General features: G+C 34.4%; 2 protein-coding genes across 7 annotated transcripts in view; one reads left to right on the forward strand and one right to left on the reverse strand.

Moving 5' to 3' along the window:
* Positions 1 to 13569, forward strand: part of METAP2 (methionyl aminopeptidase 2) — a 28842-nt gene extending 15273 nt beyond the window's left edge. For both annotated transcript variants that reach the window (XM_003989121.6, XM_006933934.5), the window contains exons 5-11: positions 6848 to 7009; positions 7748 to 7929; positions 8787 to 8881; positions 9142 to 9238; positions 11449 to 11552; positions 12062 to 12177; positions 12882 to 13569. In XM_003989121.6, coding sequence (XP_003989170.1) covers positions 6848 to 7009; positions 7748 to 7929; positions 8787 to 8881; positions 9142 to 9238; positions 11449 to 11552; positions 12062 to 12177; positions 12882 to 13134 — 1009 coding nt within the window. In that variant the 3' untranslated portion in view covers positions 13135 to 13569. The remainder of the gene's footprint in view (positions 1 to 6847; positions 7010 to 7747; positions 7930 to 8786; positions 8882 to 9141; positions 9239 to 11448; positions 11553 to 12061; positions 12178 to 12881) is intronic.
* A 2170-nt stretch (positions 13570 to 15739) lies between these two features.
* Positions 15740 to 19718, reverse strand: part of USP44 (ubiquitin specific peptidase 44) — a 54941-nt gene continuing 50962 nt past the window's right edge. For all 5 annotated transcript variants that reach the window (XM_023257329.2, XM_023257330.2, XM_023257331.2 and 2 more), the window contains 2 exons: positions 18780 to 18985; positions 15740 to 17603 (listed from right to left, as the gene is read on the reverse strand). In XM_023257329.2, the coding sequence (XP_023113097.2) occupies positions 17404 to 17603; positions 18780 to 18985 (406 nt within the window). In that variant the 3' untranslated portion in view covers positions 15740 to 17403. The remainder of the gene's footprint in view (positions 17604 to 18779; positions 18986 to 19718) is intronic.

Below are 19718 nucleotides of genomic sequence, written 5' to 3' on the forward strand. Positions count from 1 at the left end.
GCCTTGTTCCACTGACCTGTAAAGACATCATTGTTTTTCTTTAAATTTAGGAAAGAACATGATATTGTTATATTTTAATCCCCCTCCTTAATTCCCAGTACCTATAGGGAATAAGTCTATAAAGTTCTGAAATTTTGTGTCATGAGCATCTTTTCTTTGGATTTGAATTCATCAATCACCATCCCTATCTTAAAGCATCTGTTTTTGAAATGTTACAGGCATGTAATTTAACTTTTTGTAGTACATACGATATAATCAACATTTATTTTTAAATATAATCTTTTTAATTTTTTTTTTTTTTTTTTTTTTTTTTTTTGCTTGTTCCCTCTTCCTTCCCTTCCTTCCAGACCCATGTAACCACCTAGCAGGTAGCCTTCCATATTTTTATATGCTCCTATATGTACACATCTATGTCTGTTTATGTAGGGGGAGTGTTTTGGTCTTGTTTGTTTTCCAAAATGGAATCCTATGCACATTTTCCTCACCTTTTCTCATTCAGGAAGGCTCTCCAAGTCAGTCAGAAGACCTGTTATTCTTTTGAATGGCTTTATAATATTCCATAGAATGAATATGCTATATTGTATTTCACCATTTTCTAATCGATGAGCATTTACTTTGTCTCTAATATTTTTTGCCATATTATAAACCATTCTGTAATAAGTATTTCTAAGATACACATATGTATTTATGTATACGTGTTTATGTATGTGTCTTCTTACACTCTGGCAGTTTTTTTTTTTTTTTTTAAATTTTTTTTTTTTCAACGTTTATTTATTTTTGGGACAGAGAGAGACAGAGCATGAACGGGGGAGGGGCAGAGAGAGAGGGAGACACAGAATCGGAAACAGGCTCCAGGCTCTGAGCCATCAGCCCAGAGCCTGACGCGGGGCTCGAACTCCCGGACCGCGAGATCGTGACCTGGCTGAAGTCGGACGCTTAACCGACTGCGCCACCCAGGCGCCCCTCACTCTGGCAGTTGTACTGTGTGATAGTTTTCCAGGAGTGGAACTGCTGAATCAAAGAATATGTTAATACTTTAGTTTATGATTCTCAAACTGCTAATGATTGTGAGCATTTTTTGATTGTTGGCTTTGTTCTTTTGCTCTTCTAAAAGTTTTAAAATTTTGAATATGGTATATTACACCTCTGGATTCCTAGCAGTCTCTTAGATTTTTTTCAAACTCTTCCTCTGTGTTTTATTATGTCTTTAGTTAGTCTGGAATTTTTTTGTGTAGAGTTGGGAGTGCTAATTTTATTTTATTTCAAATGGACAGCCAATTGTGCTAGAATTGTTTATTCATGAAATGATTCATTCTACTCAATGGAATAACCACCTCTGCCATATACTATATTCTCATATTATGGAACTATATTTTCTTAGTCAACCAATTTCTATTATTCTACGGATCTGTTTGTGTATTCCTGTGCTAGTATTTGGATTTATCAGCAATTTTATATGTTGATAATTCAATAAGGCAAGTCTTTCTCCTCTGCCATACACACCCAAACACAGTTCTTTTTTTATACTAAGCTGTTTTTAGTCATAATAGTTTTAACACATATACCCACAGAAAAATGCTGTCATTAGAATTCTGATCAGAATTGCATTATACTTATGTATCTTTTTTCAGAAAATTGACAGTTGTGTCACTTTATCTTATCCATTGTCATAGTATATTTTCCCACTTATTCTGATTCTTTTCAGGTAGGTCCCATCCCTTGTTTGTTAAATTTGTTAAGTGTTTTATGGTTTTGTTACTGATGTGAACAGGATGATTTTATGTTTCCATTTCTATGTGTTTATTGCTAAGTGGAAGAAAACCATTGATTTCCTATACTTATTAAAAAATAGATTAATATTTTTAATAATGTGAATATAGTGGAACAGTTGAAGTAATGTTTAATACAAAGAAAATTGAGATTTTATAAACCTTAAAAACTATCTTTCCCTCCTTACTATCATCTGTTGCAAATTATACATTGTAGAGGTAGAATAACCTTTGATTTTGAAACAATAGAGGAAGATATTAATTATATGTTATATTTCTTAAGTAATACTTAAATATTTAAAAGCAATCTTGTATGCTGTGGGGAAATGAAAAAGAAGTTTATTGTGGTTATGTTTGCTTTTTAGTAGTTTTAATTTTTTTTTTTTAACGTTTATTTATTTTTTTGAGACAGAGACAGAGCATGAACAGGGGAGGGTCAGAGAGAGGGAGACACAGAATCGGAAACAGGCTCCAGGCTCTGAGCTGTCAGCACAGAGCCCGACGCGGGGCTCGAACTCACAGATCGTGAGATCATGACTTGAGCCGAAGTCGGCCGCTTAACCGATTGAGCCACCCAGGCGCCCCAAGTTTTAATATTTTTTGACATTCATATAACGAGTTTTGACTATTTGCAAATAGATCAGAATCAGTATTCTTACAGGTTTGTTAAAGTATTAAATACAGTTTTGTATCTACCCTTTTTTTTTTTTTAAGTTTTCATTTAAATTCTAGTTAGCACACAGCATAATACTAGTTTCAGGTCTATAACATAGTGATTCAACACTTCCATATATCGCCCAGTGCTTGTCACAACAAGTGCACTTCTTCCTCTCCATCACCTGTTTCATCTATTCCCCCCACCTCCCACCTCCTGTAACCATCAGTTTGTTCTCTACATTATAGGGTTTGTTTCTTTGCTTGTCTCTTTTTTTCCTTCATTATTTTTTTTTAATAAACTTACTAAAAATTGCATGAATTATCACAAAGAACTTGCCTGTGTAACTACCACCCAGGTTGAGTGCAGCATTTTATTTAGCTTTTTATTTAAAATAATTCTGCACTTAAGAGAAAGAATTCCTGCATACCTTTCACTCAGGTTCTCTTTAACGTTTGCCTCATCTATTGTTCTCTTTCTCAGGGGAATATGACAATTACACCGAATATATATATTCTGTATAGTATACCAGTAACATTCCATTTTCTCCTTGGAAGATAGAAAGATAGAGGGCAGATGTGGAAAATGTTATATTGGTGAATCTCTATTCATCTACTTTTTCTGAATTATTTGAAAGTAGTTTGTGTATTTTTGGATGGAATACTAGACAAGTAGATTTCATGTCCTTTTCAGGATTGTCATATCTGGAGGCACATGATATCAGATTTTATCACTTGGATAAGGTGTATCTAGTTTCTCTAGTGTGTCATTACTATTTTTTCCTCTTATAATTAGTAATTTGCACTTCTAAAAAAACTGACTTTCTCTGTATTTCCTATGTTAGTAAAAATTTTTAAACCAATTTTGAATGAGTATAATATTCTATTTTGTATCTAGTATAATTTTATTAGTGATTTCGCTCTATTTTCTGTAACCTGGAATTAGTTGTAAAGGCTTAGATTATATTTAGATTTTGACAGGGACATACAAGTGATACTGTGTTCTTCATATTGAATCATAGTCTGTTGCATCAGATACAATGTCAGATTGTTCTGTTACTAGTTTTACTGTATGTGGTCACTTGGTTAATGTGATACTAGCCAGCTGTTTCTTTTTTAAAGGTACTTTTTTCTTTTTGCAGTTTCCAAGTAATCTGTGGGTAGTTTGGTACCATTGGAATATCCTTTTTTTCAACAGCCTTTTTCTTAATTATTTTAATATCCATTCATGCTTTATCAGTTTTTTCATTGGGGACTGCAAAATGGTGAATTTCTAATTCTGTAGTTCTTTCTACATTTATTAGGTGATTTTCTATAAGAAGAATTTTCCTCTATCAGCTGGGTCTCAATTAACTTTATCAGTTAACTATAGTTTCTTATAGGCAAAGTTAAAACATGCTTTATTTTTCTGTTTACCAATTTTCAGAGGAAGGAATTGATCTACATGCAATCTTAATTTCTAGGTTAAAGACATGCATTTTTATATGATTTTTATAAACGTGGTATTTGGTGCTTTAAAAATATAAATGTAAGTAGCTTTCAAGTTATCCATGCAGTGAGTTCAGAAATGTTTACAACAGTTTGAAACTAATAATCAGATTCCTTTGTATCTTTTGGTTTTACTTACATTTTATGCTCTTAGCACATCTAGTAAAAATGATGAAATATTGAAAAGACTCCGAAATATGAAAGAGGTGTGGGAAGTTTACATACTCTGTAAACACTTCTGTAAAGATTCTCTTTTGAGCAGTTATTTTGATAGTTTTGTTGTACATACATAATTTATTTAAAAAGTATTTCTAACCCACCTCTGTCACTTGGATGAATTAATTGCCTTTTCAAATAATTATTGGCTCAGAATGTTTTTTTCATTTTACTGATTTCTATGTATTTGCTAAATAGACTGAACGTCAAAATATCAAATTTAGGAAAGAGAACAGGCTCCTTGATAATATTTTTTGTCTTTAGAACGAACCTGGAATTCTAATTTTAGATGCTGGCAGTGTATTTCTTGAATATTACTAATGGCTTTCAATTTGAACTCAAGACTTAGGAAAAGAATTTCTTTAATCTAGCTTCTGATTGGTACCTCTTTAGCAACAATGTAGAACATTCCATAACCTTTTGAAGAATTACTGCTTCTAAGAATCAGCTATGCAGCTTCAGAAGTGTAAGATGTTTGAGACCTGTTGATTTCATTATTGGAGATCTTTATTGTGCCATATTCTGATTCTAAAATGTAGTTAGATAGCATTTGAAATTTAATTATACTTAGCATTTTAATCTATAAGAAATGGATTTGAAGAATTGAAGAGAAAAAATGGGAATTGATAATGACCAATTTCATTTTCATGGCCCCACTGCATGATATCCATCAATTCCCTGTGGACATAGTCTTTCGTCTTAGCCATTCTAGAAAAAACATTTGGGGATATTTTTGTTTTTCACAAAATGTTTGGCTTTTGAGGCAAGGGGTGCAATAATGGTATGGCTATTGTATATGTGCCAGAATTATGGCCCATGTAAGAGACAACTGTGATATGTTTTGTTTAAAAACTGATGTCTTTAGCCAGTATTCTTATGCCTGGAAATGATTGATTCTTAGAATGTTTGGGTTCTTGGTTTCCCGGAAAGATTTTTGGATTCATGGGAGAGAATAAATTGGAGTTATATCTGGAGGTCAGGAGATTGTGGCTTGTCTGTCCCATCATGGAGTGAGCAACTATAAGTGTATTGCAGCTAAAAAAGATTGAGCCACATGTTGAGAATATACTTTTTAAAGGATCGTATCCTGTTACCTTCTAGTCTGAGGATGTTCCTTTGAATACTTGTAATTGCCTCTTGAATCTTCACTATTCCAATTAAAAGTAATTCATACACATTTAAGTATTTGTGGCGTTCAAAACTGACCTTAACAGATGGTGCTGCAATATTTCATTTCTTTGTAATGTCAGTTTATAGATCCAAAATACATTTCCAAACAGAAAATAAGCCAAAGAAGCCTCTGTGATGCTTAAGTATCCCTAAAATGACATAGGACGGCCCCTTTGTGTCATTGTAGCAAATTAGAGGTGCTAGATGTTGGCACACAGGTAGCTGTTGGTGGTAGGAAGTAATCATAACTTGACAACGACCAAGAACTCACAGTATTTGGAAACATTAATTTAGGGGCATACTCTAGAGCAGTTATGTTAACTTTTTCTATAAAGAGCCATGTAGTAAATATTTCAGGCCATGAGTGTTACTCACTTATGCTTTTATAGCATGCACGTAAGTACCTATAGACAGTATGTACACAAATAGACATAGTTGTATTGCAGTAAAATTTTGATTATGAGACACGTACCAGGCTGTATTTTGTATTTGCCTGCAAGCCATAGTTTGAGGAAAATAGGAGTAATCTTGAAGGCATCACTTTATTTCTTTTATTTTTAAATAAAAACATTTTTTAATGTTTATTTATTATTGAGAGACAGAGCATGAGCATGGGAGGGGCAGAGAGAGGGGGAGACGCAGAAATCTGAAACAGGCTCCAGGCTCTGAGCTGTCAGCACAGAGCCTGATGCAGGGCTCCAGCCCACAAACTGTGAGATCATGGCCTGAGCCGAAGTTGGACACTCAACTGACTGAGTCACCCAGGTGCCCCAATGAAGGCATCGCTTTATACTGAGTATAATTTATACCTCAGTGATCATTGAGTTGTGAACTGTGTATTCAATATTGCCAGTAATGTATGAAAGTTATAAGAACTTTTTAAAAGATTTTCATTTGATAAGTTACTATTTTTGAAAGGTGCTGCTTAAAGGGAGTCAGTGTATCTTCTCATTTCCCAGATACTGAATAAAAAATGTTTGTTATCCCTGGCAGTTTTCAAATATGAGCCATATCCTTCAAGGAGCATCGCCTCTTACATTAGAAAGATCCTGCAAAAGCACATAATATTTTATATTTTGATGAAAGTGTATGTAGATTTCCGGTCAAGTTTTCATATTAGTACTTACCCTGTTGATGAAATTAAACGTTAATTTTTGGTGTGGTCTTTTGAAGTCTCTCAGAGTAACCTTGAGTGGAAGGATAATTTTTTTTCTTCCACTGCTTGGTTTCCAGGACTCTTTTCTGGCTTCTCTGTTTTTTTTTTTTTTTTTTTTTCCTTTTTGTGTGGCAAAGTTTTAGTCTCTTTGACTATGAATGAAATTTCACTTGAGGACTTTGAGAGTCTTACAAAAAAGGTTTAACTTGATTTGGCTTGATTGCAAGTGTGTGACAACTCGTATTTCAGAAACTTTGCTGATGTTTAATATAAGAAATTGAATGTGTGACATTTTTATCTAAAATGTCTTATATTAGTGTATTTTTATCTCTCAGCTTTTATGCTTATCTGCTGTTTCTAAAGTGACTAATACTATGCTATACATACTATAAAGGCGAACAGCTGCTTGGAGAACTACAAGTGAAGAAAAGAAAGCATTAGATCAAGCTAGTGAAGAGATTTGGAATGATTTTCGAGAAGCTGCAGAAGCACATCGACAAGTTAGAAAATATGTTATGAGCTGGATCAAGCCTGGGATGACAATGATAGAAATCTGGTAAAAGGAATATATTTTTGTAAGAATGTGATAAAAAAAAATTTTTTTTTAAGTGCTAACTCTCCAATTGTAATGTTTGGCTTTCTTACTACTTTGCTTAAACTTGAAGTGAGGATTCTAGAAATATGAGTTCTTATACTGTAAATGTAATGAGGAAACCATAAGAGGACATTTATACCTCAACAACCCTATTTTGTACTTTGTACACTTATATGTGCAAATGCACACATTACTCTGATTCTTACTTTCTGTGTGGAAGTCTATTACTTCACTAACAATTTGTATTAAAATTATTGGTCACAAAACAGTTACAATGCAATGAAGAAACCAATAAAAGTACTTTGTCTCTAGTTTTCCTTTCGAGTACTAATTAGCTATAAAAGGCAACAGTTCTCTAATTCAGACAGTTTTTTAAATGTGCAACATTGAGCAAATAAAATGTAATCAACATTTATATTAGTCTGAGTGGAGAATCTCACTTCTAGTAACTAAGTTAAAAGTGGATTGTGTGGTTCTGTTTCTCCAGATTTCTAGTGGAATTGAATTTTTTTACTCTTCTGTCTTTTAGAAATGAGCTACTATTTTCATAGCATCAGAGAACTATTAGTCATTCACATCCAGGAATTGTTCAGATCTTTCCCAGAAAGTAACTTAAGAGTTTTAGTAAATTCTCTGGACCTGATGACCTTTAAGGTATATAAAGATAAAAATGTAAATAATTTTTTTTTTTTTAAATAGTGAAAAGTTGGAAGACTGTTCACGAAAGCTAATTAAAGAGAATGGATTAAATGCAGGCCTGGCATTTCCTACTGGGTGTTCTCTAAATAACTGTGCTGCCCATTATACTCCAAATGCTGGTGACACAACAGTATTACAGTATGATGACATCTGTAAGATAGACTTTGGAACACATATAAGTGGTGAGTTTTTGGAAATAATTCCCCCCCCCCCCCCACCTCCAGAAAAAAGTAGTCTTCTCTCTGTTAGATGGGGCTCAGGTACTTGAACTCCCTAATTTTCTTCTTTATGCCTCACTTTTCAGTAGAGTTGTGTTGAGCCAGTTTTTGAGATTTACTTTTAAGTATCCTACTACATGGAGTATAATGCAAACCATTGGGTAATTGAGGTTTATAACTCTTTGTATCAAGGTGAGAAGAAATTAATCTTGTTTATCTATTCATGTTGTTTCAGAAATTTATCTGTTAATAAGAACAACAAACATTTACTTAGAACGTTTAAGTTTACCAACCTTTATACACTTGCTAGCTTTTCTAAATTCTGCCCCCAAACCTTGTTGGGTGAGTACCTTTTATCTCACTTAGGTGAGAAAATAAAGTTCAGATAAAGAAAATAAAATTCAGATAAAGTACTTACCTGAGGTTTTGCTAAATTGCAGCAGCTGCACTGATTGGTGTCAGTAGACCTTTACATTTTCTCTGCCCACATTACTGTTCCTTAGTCCCCAGGTTTTTCTTTTTTTGATTTGTTTCTGTTTATATTTTTGCTTATCCACCTAGGTTAGTACTATGTTGGTGCTATCTTGAAATGTTACATACTGACCCTGGAATTAGTCTTTGCATTCTGAAACTTTTATATAACTTATTTGTACTTTTTTTCACTTTGATTTTGAATGCTGTGTGGGTACTTGGACTGCTGCCTTCATTTGAGCCCATCGTTTTATTTGCATGTTAACTAGGCAGATTAATAGAATAGATTCAATAAAGTAGACAAATTGACTAGCTGATACATCAACTTAAAGAAGAATTTTCTCTTTCAGGTAGGATTATTGACTGTGCTTTTACTGTTACTTTTAATCCCAAATATGATACATTATTAAAAGCTGTAAAAGATGCCACTAACACTGGAATAAAGGTATGTGAACTGGAAGCACAATTTCATTCAATGTATTTTGAGCATTTTATAGCCTGTTGAAGGTCTTTGGATTATGTAAGACTGGTCCACTGCCCTTAGGATTTTAAGTGGACAATTCTAGTATAATATACCAAGGTTTTATAAAGGAAGTTATAATATACAAAGCAGTTTATCTAATTGTCCTTTATTTTAGAATACTAATAAATTGTAATAAAATTATGCATTTTGAGTAACAACTATATATATCATTTTTTTTTTAGTGTGCTGGAATTGACGTTCGTCTGTGTGATGTTGGTGAGGCCATCCAAGAAGTTATGGAATCCTATGAGGTTGAAATAGATGGGAAGACATATCAAGGTATGTTTTTAAAAAATGAATATTATTTTGAAATGCATGTGACCTCTTGCAGAATTAATTTTACAAAGTAGTGTTGAGTGCTTTCTTTATCTCCTGGGAATATAAAGAGGGAAAATGGAGGGAAAATAACTTCATCTTATTAGGAAAACTGTGGTCACTAGGTGGGAACTCTTGCCGAGCTGCGGTGGTAGCTGATAAGATACCCAGGGATTTATCTGAGAATGGCCAAAATGTAGACTTGGTTTTCTGTGACTAAGTCAAATTGAGGCTTAAAAAGAAGCCAGGGACTCATTCCATTGATGAGCCCTTCACCTTTTTTTTTTTAAGTTGAGTTCAGAATGTAGAGCCCAGTTAATTCCTTGTGTGTTTTTTCTTTAATCTTTATTCCCTTTGCCTCTTGGTCTTTCCCAGCCACTGCCTTAGGTACACCGTCCCAGAGTCACCTGTGCTTTGTGCTGCTTTCCCAGCTCTCAGGGTCTAACCACTGTCCTCCTTCCTGATCTGTGCTCACTGCTCTCTGTAACTACTGTTCTAATAACTTTTTAATTTTATTTTTATTTTTATTTTTTAGTGAGTATATTTATTCTAATAACTTTCTTAAGGAGTGTTTCCCACATTTCCTTTAACCAAATCCTGTCTCTCCCTTGTCATCTGAGCAGAGACATTCATACTTCCTTGACCTCTGTAAATTCACATGATTTATTTAGCATTCTTTGCCTGACCTTGTTGATACTGATAGACTACTGTGTTTCTACCAACTGCAGAAGGTATTCTTCCTCTGCAACCTGATGGTGTATGTCCTTGTTGCTCACAAATCCGTAATCCTGTAAACATCAGTGCAAATCAATCATTTGTACAGTACAATCGATATAATTGTCATTGTTTCATTGTTGTAGAGTTGAAAAAACCTTGCTACCTAATTCTGCCTTAAAAGAAAGACAACTTGTACTGGAATTCTAGCACTGCAGAGATAGATTTTTTTAAACCATTTTTATTGTGGAATATCACTGAAAATACATGCAACACAAAAATTCAGTTAAACAATTGTAAAAGTTATGTAATTTTATCCCTTGAGAAATAGAATATTGTCAGCATTCCAAAAGCCCTTCAATTCTGTATACTCTTTTGAATTACAGCAGTCTTCCTCTAGCAAACCACAGTCTTGAGTGCTAATTTACATTTGCTTTTCTTTATGTCTTTAGTATCTAACTATGCATCCTTAAACAACAGTATATTTGTGCTTAACTTTTACATATATAATAATAAAACAACATGTATATAATTGTGCCTGTTCTTTTTTCTTTAGGTTTTATTTTGTTGTTCAGTGTATCCCCAGCCTTTCATTTTTATTGTTGAGTAGTATTCCATTGTGTGAATATACCACAATTTGTTCTGTAATTGATCTCAAGACCTTGGAGTTGTTTGGATTTTCCTTATTAACATTTGGAATGTGCTATAATTGTAAAATTTAAGATAGGGAGGTGTGTGGATTCCATTATGTAGGCCAAAGCTTTCTGGAATTTTCTACACCCTGGTGGCAGTCCTGCTAGATTCATTTTGTGTCCTGGGATCTTCAAGCCCTAGGACTGGAAGTCCAACCCCCCCCCCCCCCCTTTGTCAACTGAAGAAAAAACTGTATGAGTTGGTTTGTGAAAAAAATAAAAAAATGTATGGTTTTACATCCTATCATTTTGATACAGTATCCACATTTTCACATTACCTTTTGGTCCATAACTGTAAAAATATTTTTTGTTTGTAATCACTGTGTACATGACATGTACTGTGTAATATAACTTTATATTAACAGTACCTCCTTAAGGGCACTTGGCTGGCTCAGTCCATGGAGTGTGTGACTTTATCTCAAGGTTGTGGGTTTGAACCCCATGTTCGGTGTAGAGATTAAATAAAAAAAAAAAGTTAAAAACGAATGAAAAGCAATACCTCCTTAGATGACCCCCCATTGTTACCTCATCACATAGTTTTTTCTTTTCCCATCATCCCCCTTTACTCCCTTCTAGTTTTTAGTAAATTGCAATTAACATCTTTTCTATATTCTGCTGGTTTTCCAGTTTGTATTTAACTATGTCAATGCGAGGTTATTTAGTAGTGCCGTATCGTTTTTAAACCAATGCTTGAACTCTGTGCCAGAAAGCCAAGAGATCTGTTTGTGCTTCTGGAAACCTTGAATAACTGTTTTCCTATTATGCCAGTGAAACCAATCCGTAACCTAAACGGACATTCAATTGGGCCGTATAGAATACATGCTGGGAAAACAGTGCCCATCGTGAAAGGAGGAGAGGCTACAAGAATGGAGGTATGTATGCCACACATACAAAGTGTTTATTGTGAAGCATTCTGATTTTTTTTTTTTCCTAAACTAAAGTTAGTGATAGTTGAGTATATAGTATGTTGAGCAAAATTAACTTGCCATCTTTACTGGTCTGTGTGAGTATGCAAATTGTGTCTGGTCAGGCCAGGGCTCAGTCAGCTATGGAAGTTGGGTATGTCAGAGGATTGTTCATTCAACACTTAATGAGTATTTACTAAGCATCTCTGAGATGCCAGTCTCTTTAGTAGTCACTGAGGATGTAGTAGTGAACAAAATAAAATTCCCTGCCTGTATAAAGCCTACATTCCAATAGGAGGACATAGACCAAAAAGTGCTAAGGAGATAAAGCAAGGAAGGGTGGATGACTACCAGGGGGTTATTTCATGTTGTTTCTTATATGAAGTAAATAATAACCTCAGCCTGAAGTTAACAAATGGCAATTTTAATTGGCTCTGAATTTTTCTTCTCTCCCCTTGACCTTACATATTCTTTAGGAAGGAGAAGTGTATGCCATTGAAACCTTTGGAAGCACAGGAAAAGGCGTTGTTCATGATGATATGGAATGTTCACATTATATGAAAAATTTTGATGTTGGACATGTGCCAATAAGGTGAGAGACTGTTGTTTTTATAGGAGTATTAAGCTTCTTTTCCCAGTTAGTAGCATTTTTAAAAATGTGACAAACATTCACAGTGGTATATTCATTAATGTACAGTTCTATAGACTACCAGTAAGCTGTGTGGATTTTTATAATACAGCAAGGAAATTGGCCTGTTAAAAATCTTAACTGAAATGAAAATGATATAGGCAAGTATTCTCTTCAGATCCAGTTTCTAATAATTGTTAATACTTTCAGAGAGAATCATTTTGCTGGCATTTCTAGGTTTTTGTTCTTAATATTTTCCTATTGATAAACTTTCTATTTTTACCTTTTTTTCCCCCTTAAACTTTTTGGAGAAGATGGTTGAAGGATGGATTTATACCTCCTTTATGTGCAGGTCTTTCAGCTTGGTGCACAAAAAAGGAAATTACCACCATAATACTGTTGATGAGTCTCTACTGGGAATTTAACACACATATGTAGACACATAAATAAATACGTAAGATAGTCTTCAGGTGGTCTCCCATTCAGCTGCCATCTCTAATTAGGTATGGGCTGTTATACATTCTGACTTTTGAATGTTGAAAGAGACAAAAAGTTTTTTGAAGTTAATTACCAAGTAAAACCACAGCTACCATATGAGTTTTCCTTAATGGGGAAAATGAGTTGGTAACTTTTTAGCCACCTGTTAATTTTGGATTTTCTCCTCTTAGGCTTCCAAGAACAAAACACTTGTTAAATGTCATCAATGAAAACTTTGGCACCCTTGCCTTCTGCCGCAGATGGCTGGATCGCTTGGGAGAAAGTAAATACTTGATGGCTCTGAAGAATCTGTGTGACTTGGGCATTGTAGATCCATATCCACCATTATGTGACATTAAAGGATCATATACAGCACAGTTTGAACATACCATACTGTTGCGTCCAACATGTAAAGAAGTTGTCAGCAGAGGAGATGACTATTAAACTTAGTCCAAAGCCACCTCAACATCTTTTATTTTCTAAGCTTTGTTGGAGTACATTATATCACAATTAATTTGCAACATGTTTGTCTGTTTAACAGTGGACCTATGTAATGCTTTTATCCATGTTTAAAAAGGAAGGACTTTGATCAAATGCAAACCATCTAATGTAATTAGCCAAGGAAAAAGCTTTCAGGACTTTCAAATGTTAACTGTTTTTCCCATCTAGGAAATGCTATAAAGCTCAAATTAGTTAGGAATGACTTACACATTTTTTGTTTTAAACACCTAAGAGATGCTTTTCAGATATTTATATTGCCATATTCTTAATTGAATGCTTTGAATGACTACATCCAATTCTGCACCTATACCCTCTGGTATTGCTTTTTAACCTTCCTGGAATCCATTTTCTAAAAAATAAAGACATTTTCAGATCTGAGAGCTACATTTCAATGTCTGTGGTTATAATTCTGCACAGGAAATAGCTGAACTTAACGTAGGGAAATGTAGAGCCTTTTATCTGGATTGTAGACCTCTACACTGAAACTTTTCTTCTGACATAATGGCTAAAACAAGATCTACACATGCATAATGTGGGAAAATCTTCACAAATTAATATAAAGCTTTAGGAAAGGTTTGCCTTTATTTTCTTTTTAGAACCATATTAGTCTTTGTCTTTCATTTTTTTCCCATGACATTATGAAGATTAATTGAAACATGACCTGGTAGATACATTGTACCAACTTGAAACCTTGATTTAGTAAAATCTCAACATTTAGATCCTTTATCCAGTGGTAGTTTTTATCAGGAAATGTATTCAGCTTGCTCAATAAACCAAAAGGGCATTTAAAACTACAAATACTAGAACAGGAAAACTTCCCATACTTGGATCTTGCTATAGTTAGAAAAGTTAAATTGAACTATTAGGCTTTTCCATTAATGAATCAAATTCACCCTGCCCCTTGACTGGCTTGGATTAAAAACTAGTGGCATTTCAGTTAACACTAATTATGGCAGCTAAGTGCGTAAGTTGAATGTAAGATACCTAATATTTACTTGTTTAAACTGAGTCCCACTACAGATTCTTGAACAAATTGCCTGAGTTCTTTGTAACCAATTTGTTGGGAATGTTCCAACACAATTTCAAAATTGTTTATGTACCAAGGTAAAGCCTTAATTTGTATATGCTTTAGCACAATAAGATTCACTGCCTCTGGGATGCTGTTTAGTTTGTATTTTGTTTAATGTTTTTCTTATAGGAAGAAAAACTTTCTGTACTTAGATCATTTATTATATATATAGTATTAGAGCTATAAATGTTGACTTGTGGGGTAAACAATCTAGTTTTCAGTTATATGAGCCATGTTTATTATGGTGCTAATGTTCAATAGCTACTTTCAAATTATTTTCTCCAGTTTCTGTGATGTGCTAGTGGCAGAGCTCACAAGCTCATGCTTAGACATGTTATAGGGCTTGGGCCCTCCAGCTAGTTCTCTTGGGGTTCTGAGTCCATACTACTTTGATGTGTTTTGGTGGGAGATATAAAGTATCTCAATTTCTATGCTCAAGAGTTTTATAATTTACCCTGTGAATGAAGAATATTGGAGCATTATAAGACCTCTCTTTAGCAGTAGGGATCTCAAACCAGTTATGACCTCCAAGCTCTCTTCCTAGTAACTCTTGTGAGCAGTAGCATCGCTGCATGCCCCTGGAATAGCTGGAAGAAATATGATCTTGTAAATAGGAAAGCTGTCACTTAAAAACATTGTATTGTTTACCTACTAGCCATGTATCTCTTGAAATCATTTTGTTATGTTTACAATGATGTACCTTATTAGTAACAAATTATTAGTTGATGTTTAACAAATAGTGCCTTTAGTAAATTATTTTACAACCAAAACACGTTGTTTTTTGTTAGATCAACTTAGCCGAACGTAGAAGTCTACACTAAGATGTACAATAAGAAATTTAAGTTTCTGTTCATTGGCTAGGTTTTGGTTTTGTAAATTTAATACATCTCTTTATATCCATTTTAGGTTTGTAGCAAAATTGAGCATCAAGTACAGGATTCCCATATACCCCCTTGACCTCACACACAGTCTTCCCCCTAGGTTTTAGTTTTGAGGGATTAAAAAGTAAAAGGGTCGGGGCGCCTGGGTGGCTCAGTCGTTTGAGCGTCTGACTTCGGCTCAGGTCATGATCTCACAGTCCGTGAGTTCGAGCCCCACGTCGGGCTCTGTGCTGACAGCTCAGAGCCTGGAGCCTGTTTCAGATTCTGTGTCTCCATCTCTCTCTGAACCTCCCCCGTTCATGCTCTCTCTCTCTCTGTCTCAAAAAACAATAAAGGTTAAAAAAAAAAAATTTAAAAAAAGCTATGTGCATACATATATGTGTGTATACCTTTAAAAAAAAAAAGTAAAAGGGTAAGTCACTTTCTTTCTCATATATTTTTATATTGAAATAAGTACTGAAACATTTATACCATTACAAACAGCAGATCTTCCAGAGTTGTCTTTAAATTATCTCCCTAAAACCAGGTGCTAAAGTGTATAGCAGTTTACCCAAGTATAAAGTAATCCTTGAAATTAAAAAAAGGCTAGACTCAGGTATCTTGACCACATAAATCTTTAATGAGGTATAATTACGTTAACAGTTGAGGTAACAACTTGCATAGGTAATTAAGTGAAAGATTTTAAACTTTAGCCATTTAATACTCAGGCTGTATTTTGGCATAAATGACTTGTCTGTTCAGTGATAAATTCTCATTGCACTTCATGATCAGCTGCCCCAGCAACTTGCTCTCCGAAATTTAAGGAAAATTTGCTAATAGAGGTCCTTTTCAAGCTTATACTTAATAGATGAACACTGGCAAAAAACAGCATTCTATAGGGTATTATCTTTCATGAAGGTTTCAACCTACAAGCAAACCTAAAAAGAATAAATGATCTTCCAGGGGTTAACACTGAGCTAAGATGTGAAATAGCTGATCTATAGAGGTTAGTGGATGATGAATTAGCAGCAGTAGGAATTTAAAGAGATCTAGTAAGATTATTTGGGAAGAGCAAAGAGTATTTCATAACATATTTATAATAAAATGGAAGTTTAGATAGTTTTTTTAAAAGGGCCAAGTATTTGAACATCTGAAGTTCCTAGTCTTCACATAATCGGAGCAAGAGTGAGTAATCCAAGCCTATTTAGAAAATGAGATTTAGAAAAATTATTTAGAAAAAATGAGATGCTGAATATATTGCCCAGTTGCCAATTTTGAACAATTATCTTCTCTGTCCTAAGCAATTTTTTCTCTTCAAGAAGACTTATTTTTTTCCTTTAAAAATCTCAAGATATGATACAGTACAAAGCTTTTAAGAGATCTAATGTTAAACATACAAAAAAACCTCATATCCAAGTTAAACTGTACTTGCTTACCATAATACACTGCTGAATTCAGATTTTTGATAAGACTGCTTTATTAGAATCTGGACAAACCTGTTTGCTGCCAAACAAATCATTATAAGTCTGAGCCATCATTGTTTTCATGTCCACAGTACTGAAGTAATTTAAATATACTATTTATAAAGCTGTCATTTTCATTTGTATGAAGTTTGACTATGCCAAATAAAGAACAATTATTAAAACTTAATACATTTTTGAAAAAAATGAAGTTCCTTTAACCAAAGGAATGTTTGTTCTGAGTCCTGTAACACACAAAGCCTCAGGAGTATCAATTAGTGTGACTGATGAGTATTTAGGTAATACCTTGGTATTTCACAGTGAATGTAGTAGTTTAACTGCCTTCAAGGGGCAAAGGTAACTTCACTATGCAAATGGCCTGAAAGAAATTTTTTCTTTTTTGGTAATATCATTAGTGAAGACTATCTAATTTCCACCTAATAAGAATTTGTATAGAAAATACCTACAAAAGCTAAATAAAAAATGTATAAAATGTTGCCACCTGAACTTCAGTAAAAGATTGCACAAATTCATGATCTGAGCCAATTAAGACATGAAAATATAAAAGAAGTAATGCCAGTATGAAGTAAACAATGAAAGTTTAAAACTCCCAAGTACTTGAGAAAAGTTTAGTTACCTGCTGTCATTGATATACATGTTGATGCTAATTTTGTCTCTGTAAAAACAGTTTTGTTGTGGATACAAAATGTATAAACTGTGCACTGATTCCTAAGTAAAAAATTAAAACAATGAAGCTCAAAATTGTAAGCCCTTTTAAAAAGTATATATAAAATCACAAGAAGAAAGCCCCACTGTCTTTGGATCAGCTAAGGATTTCATTAGAAGAGGTATCAGCTTCTTCATTGGGATGTTGGCTACCAGACAGGAGTTCTGGAGGCAAGAGTTTAGAATGTCCGTTCTCAGTAACTCGCTGGGTATAAAACAAGATATAAGCTTGGGCCTTGCATACTTCATCCATAGTGCACATGCTTAGCTTGGAATCATTGCAGTGTACCCAGAACCCTAGAGTGAAGCACAGAAATATACCTTAATGTTTATAAAGGAATTTTAGAAGTTTCTAGTATAAATTAAAATGGATTTAAAGGTATTAGTTTCAATAAGAGTTAAAGTTTCTTTGAAGGGAAAATAATTAGCCAACTCCTTTCTTTTAAATAGTTTGGGCAGTATGTTACTCTGGATTTATCTACCTTTATTCTACAAGTAGTTTTAAGTTAAAGAATCTGATAAGTTCACCTGACACAATCTTTAATTCCAGGTATCATTTTACCAGTTAATGCTTTTGCTACTAGTCATACTGTAAAGCAAACAGTGTACAACTCGCTCTTGGTAGTTTATTGTTAAATTAATTGCCTTCGTGGATTATGTGGGCTTTCTGTCCACACGTCTTTTGTGTTTATTTTGTGTAGGGTGAAGGGAAATGGTATGAATGTGGAGGCTCAGTCTTCGTTCAATAGTAGGTAAGGAAGGGAAATAAAAAAACCCTAAGTCACTTGTTACCTATGAAGACTGTCCTTGAGGGTCCATGGAGGCAGTAAATTAAAGTGAGTTTTGTTAAAACCTAAACTCAGAGTTTATTCTAAGTATCTGTGATCCCAGTTTATTAGATGGTCTGTTCTCTAGCAAAATTAACTAGATGAAACCAGTAAACAGAGGACTTGCCCTTAGAAATATGCCTGTAATAAAAGATAGCACTAGGGTACCTGGGTGGCTCAGTTGGTTAAGTGTCTGATTTCGGCTTAGGTCATGATCCCACAGTTCGTGAGTTCAAGCTCTGTGCTGACAATTGGGAGCCTGGAGCCTGCTTTGGATTCTGTGTCTTTGTCTCTGCCCTCCCCCACTAGTGCTCTTTCTCTCTCTCTCTCTCTCTCTCTCTCTCATAAATAAACATGAAAAAAATTATATAAAAAAAGATAGCACTGAATTAATGCAACCATTCTTACTATCTTATTGCTACAGCCTTTGAAAGTCAAAACTACTACAATCCTGCTGAAAATATCCATTTTCTGCACAAACTCTCAGTTTTTTTATGAACTATAGAAGTATTCTTGAAAGAAAACAAAAGGTCAAGTGGCTTCACTTAAGATGATTTAGTGGTCAATTTAGAAGTTGTAAAGCCTAAACTCCAGCTTCCAAATTTGACCCAAGATAAAATACTTTTCCCCATCTACCCATCTATACCTCCTTCAGAATTATAGCAGTAGGCAGTGTAGTGTCCTGAGCCAAATCCTTTCCCATGGTGCATTACTACAGCAGATAAGTCATAGATAAAACATTCTGGTCTGAGGGATTTCAGGGATTCCCTGCAGCAATAAGGCTCCATGTTTAAGATTTCTTCAAAGCCAACATGAATACCAATTTTCTCTCGGTTATTACGTCCTGACCACCTGTGAACAAACCAGGGTAAAATTATTAAAAAAAAAAAAAATCAATGGAATATAAACATGTGCCAGGTTCAGACAGTCATAATAATAGGTCTCAGTATAGAATACAAAGTATCATATGTAAAATAATGTAAATATAAAATCCCTTCAATGCTGAAGGTGGCTATAAATGGAAGAATTTAGGCTTATTAAACAGGTCTAGTCAGGTTTTAAAGTATTTGCCTTCTGTAGTTAGATGATAATATAGGAAGAAAATTAATAGAGGAAGGAAATTACGGCCCTATGGCAGTTTCCCCCTTCTAATGGATTAATTTAAAGTACCAAAGGGTTTTTAAATTTTTATTTTTTTTTTTAGAGATTGTATTTATTTTTCATTAAAAAAATCTTTTAAAGGTTTATTTATTTATTTTGAAAGAGACTTACAGAGTGTGAGTGGTGTAGGGGCAGAGAAGGGGAGAAACGAATTCTAAGCAGGCTCCGCACTGTCAGCACAGAGCCTGACACGGGGCTGGAACCCACAAACCTAGGATCATGACCTGAGCTGAAATCAAGAGTCGGATGCTCAACTGACTGAGCCACCCAGGCACCCCTAAAGATTTTAAATAATCTCTACACCCAACATAGGACTTGAGCTCACAAACCCCAAGACCAAGAGTTGTAGGCTCCACCAACTGACCAGCCAGGTGCCCACCGAAAGGTTTTTAATTCTCTGTTGCCTTGTCACACCATAAGGGAG

This window comes from Felis catus, chromosome B4, assembly GCF_018350175.1.
Source record: "Felis catus isolate Fca126 chromosome B4, F.catus_Fca126_mat1.0, whole genome shotgun sequence".
Classification (NCBI taxonomy): Eukaryota; Metazoa; Chordata; class Mammalia; order Carnivora; family Felidae; genus Felis; species Felis catus.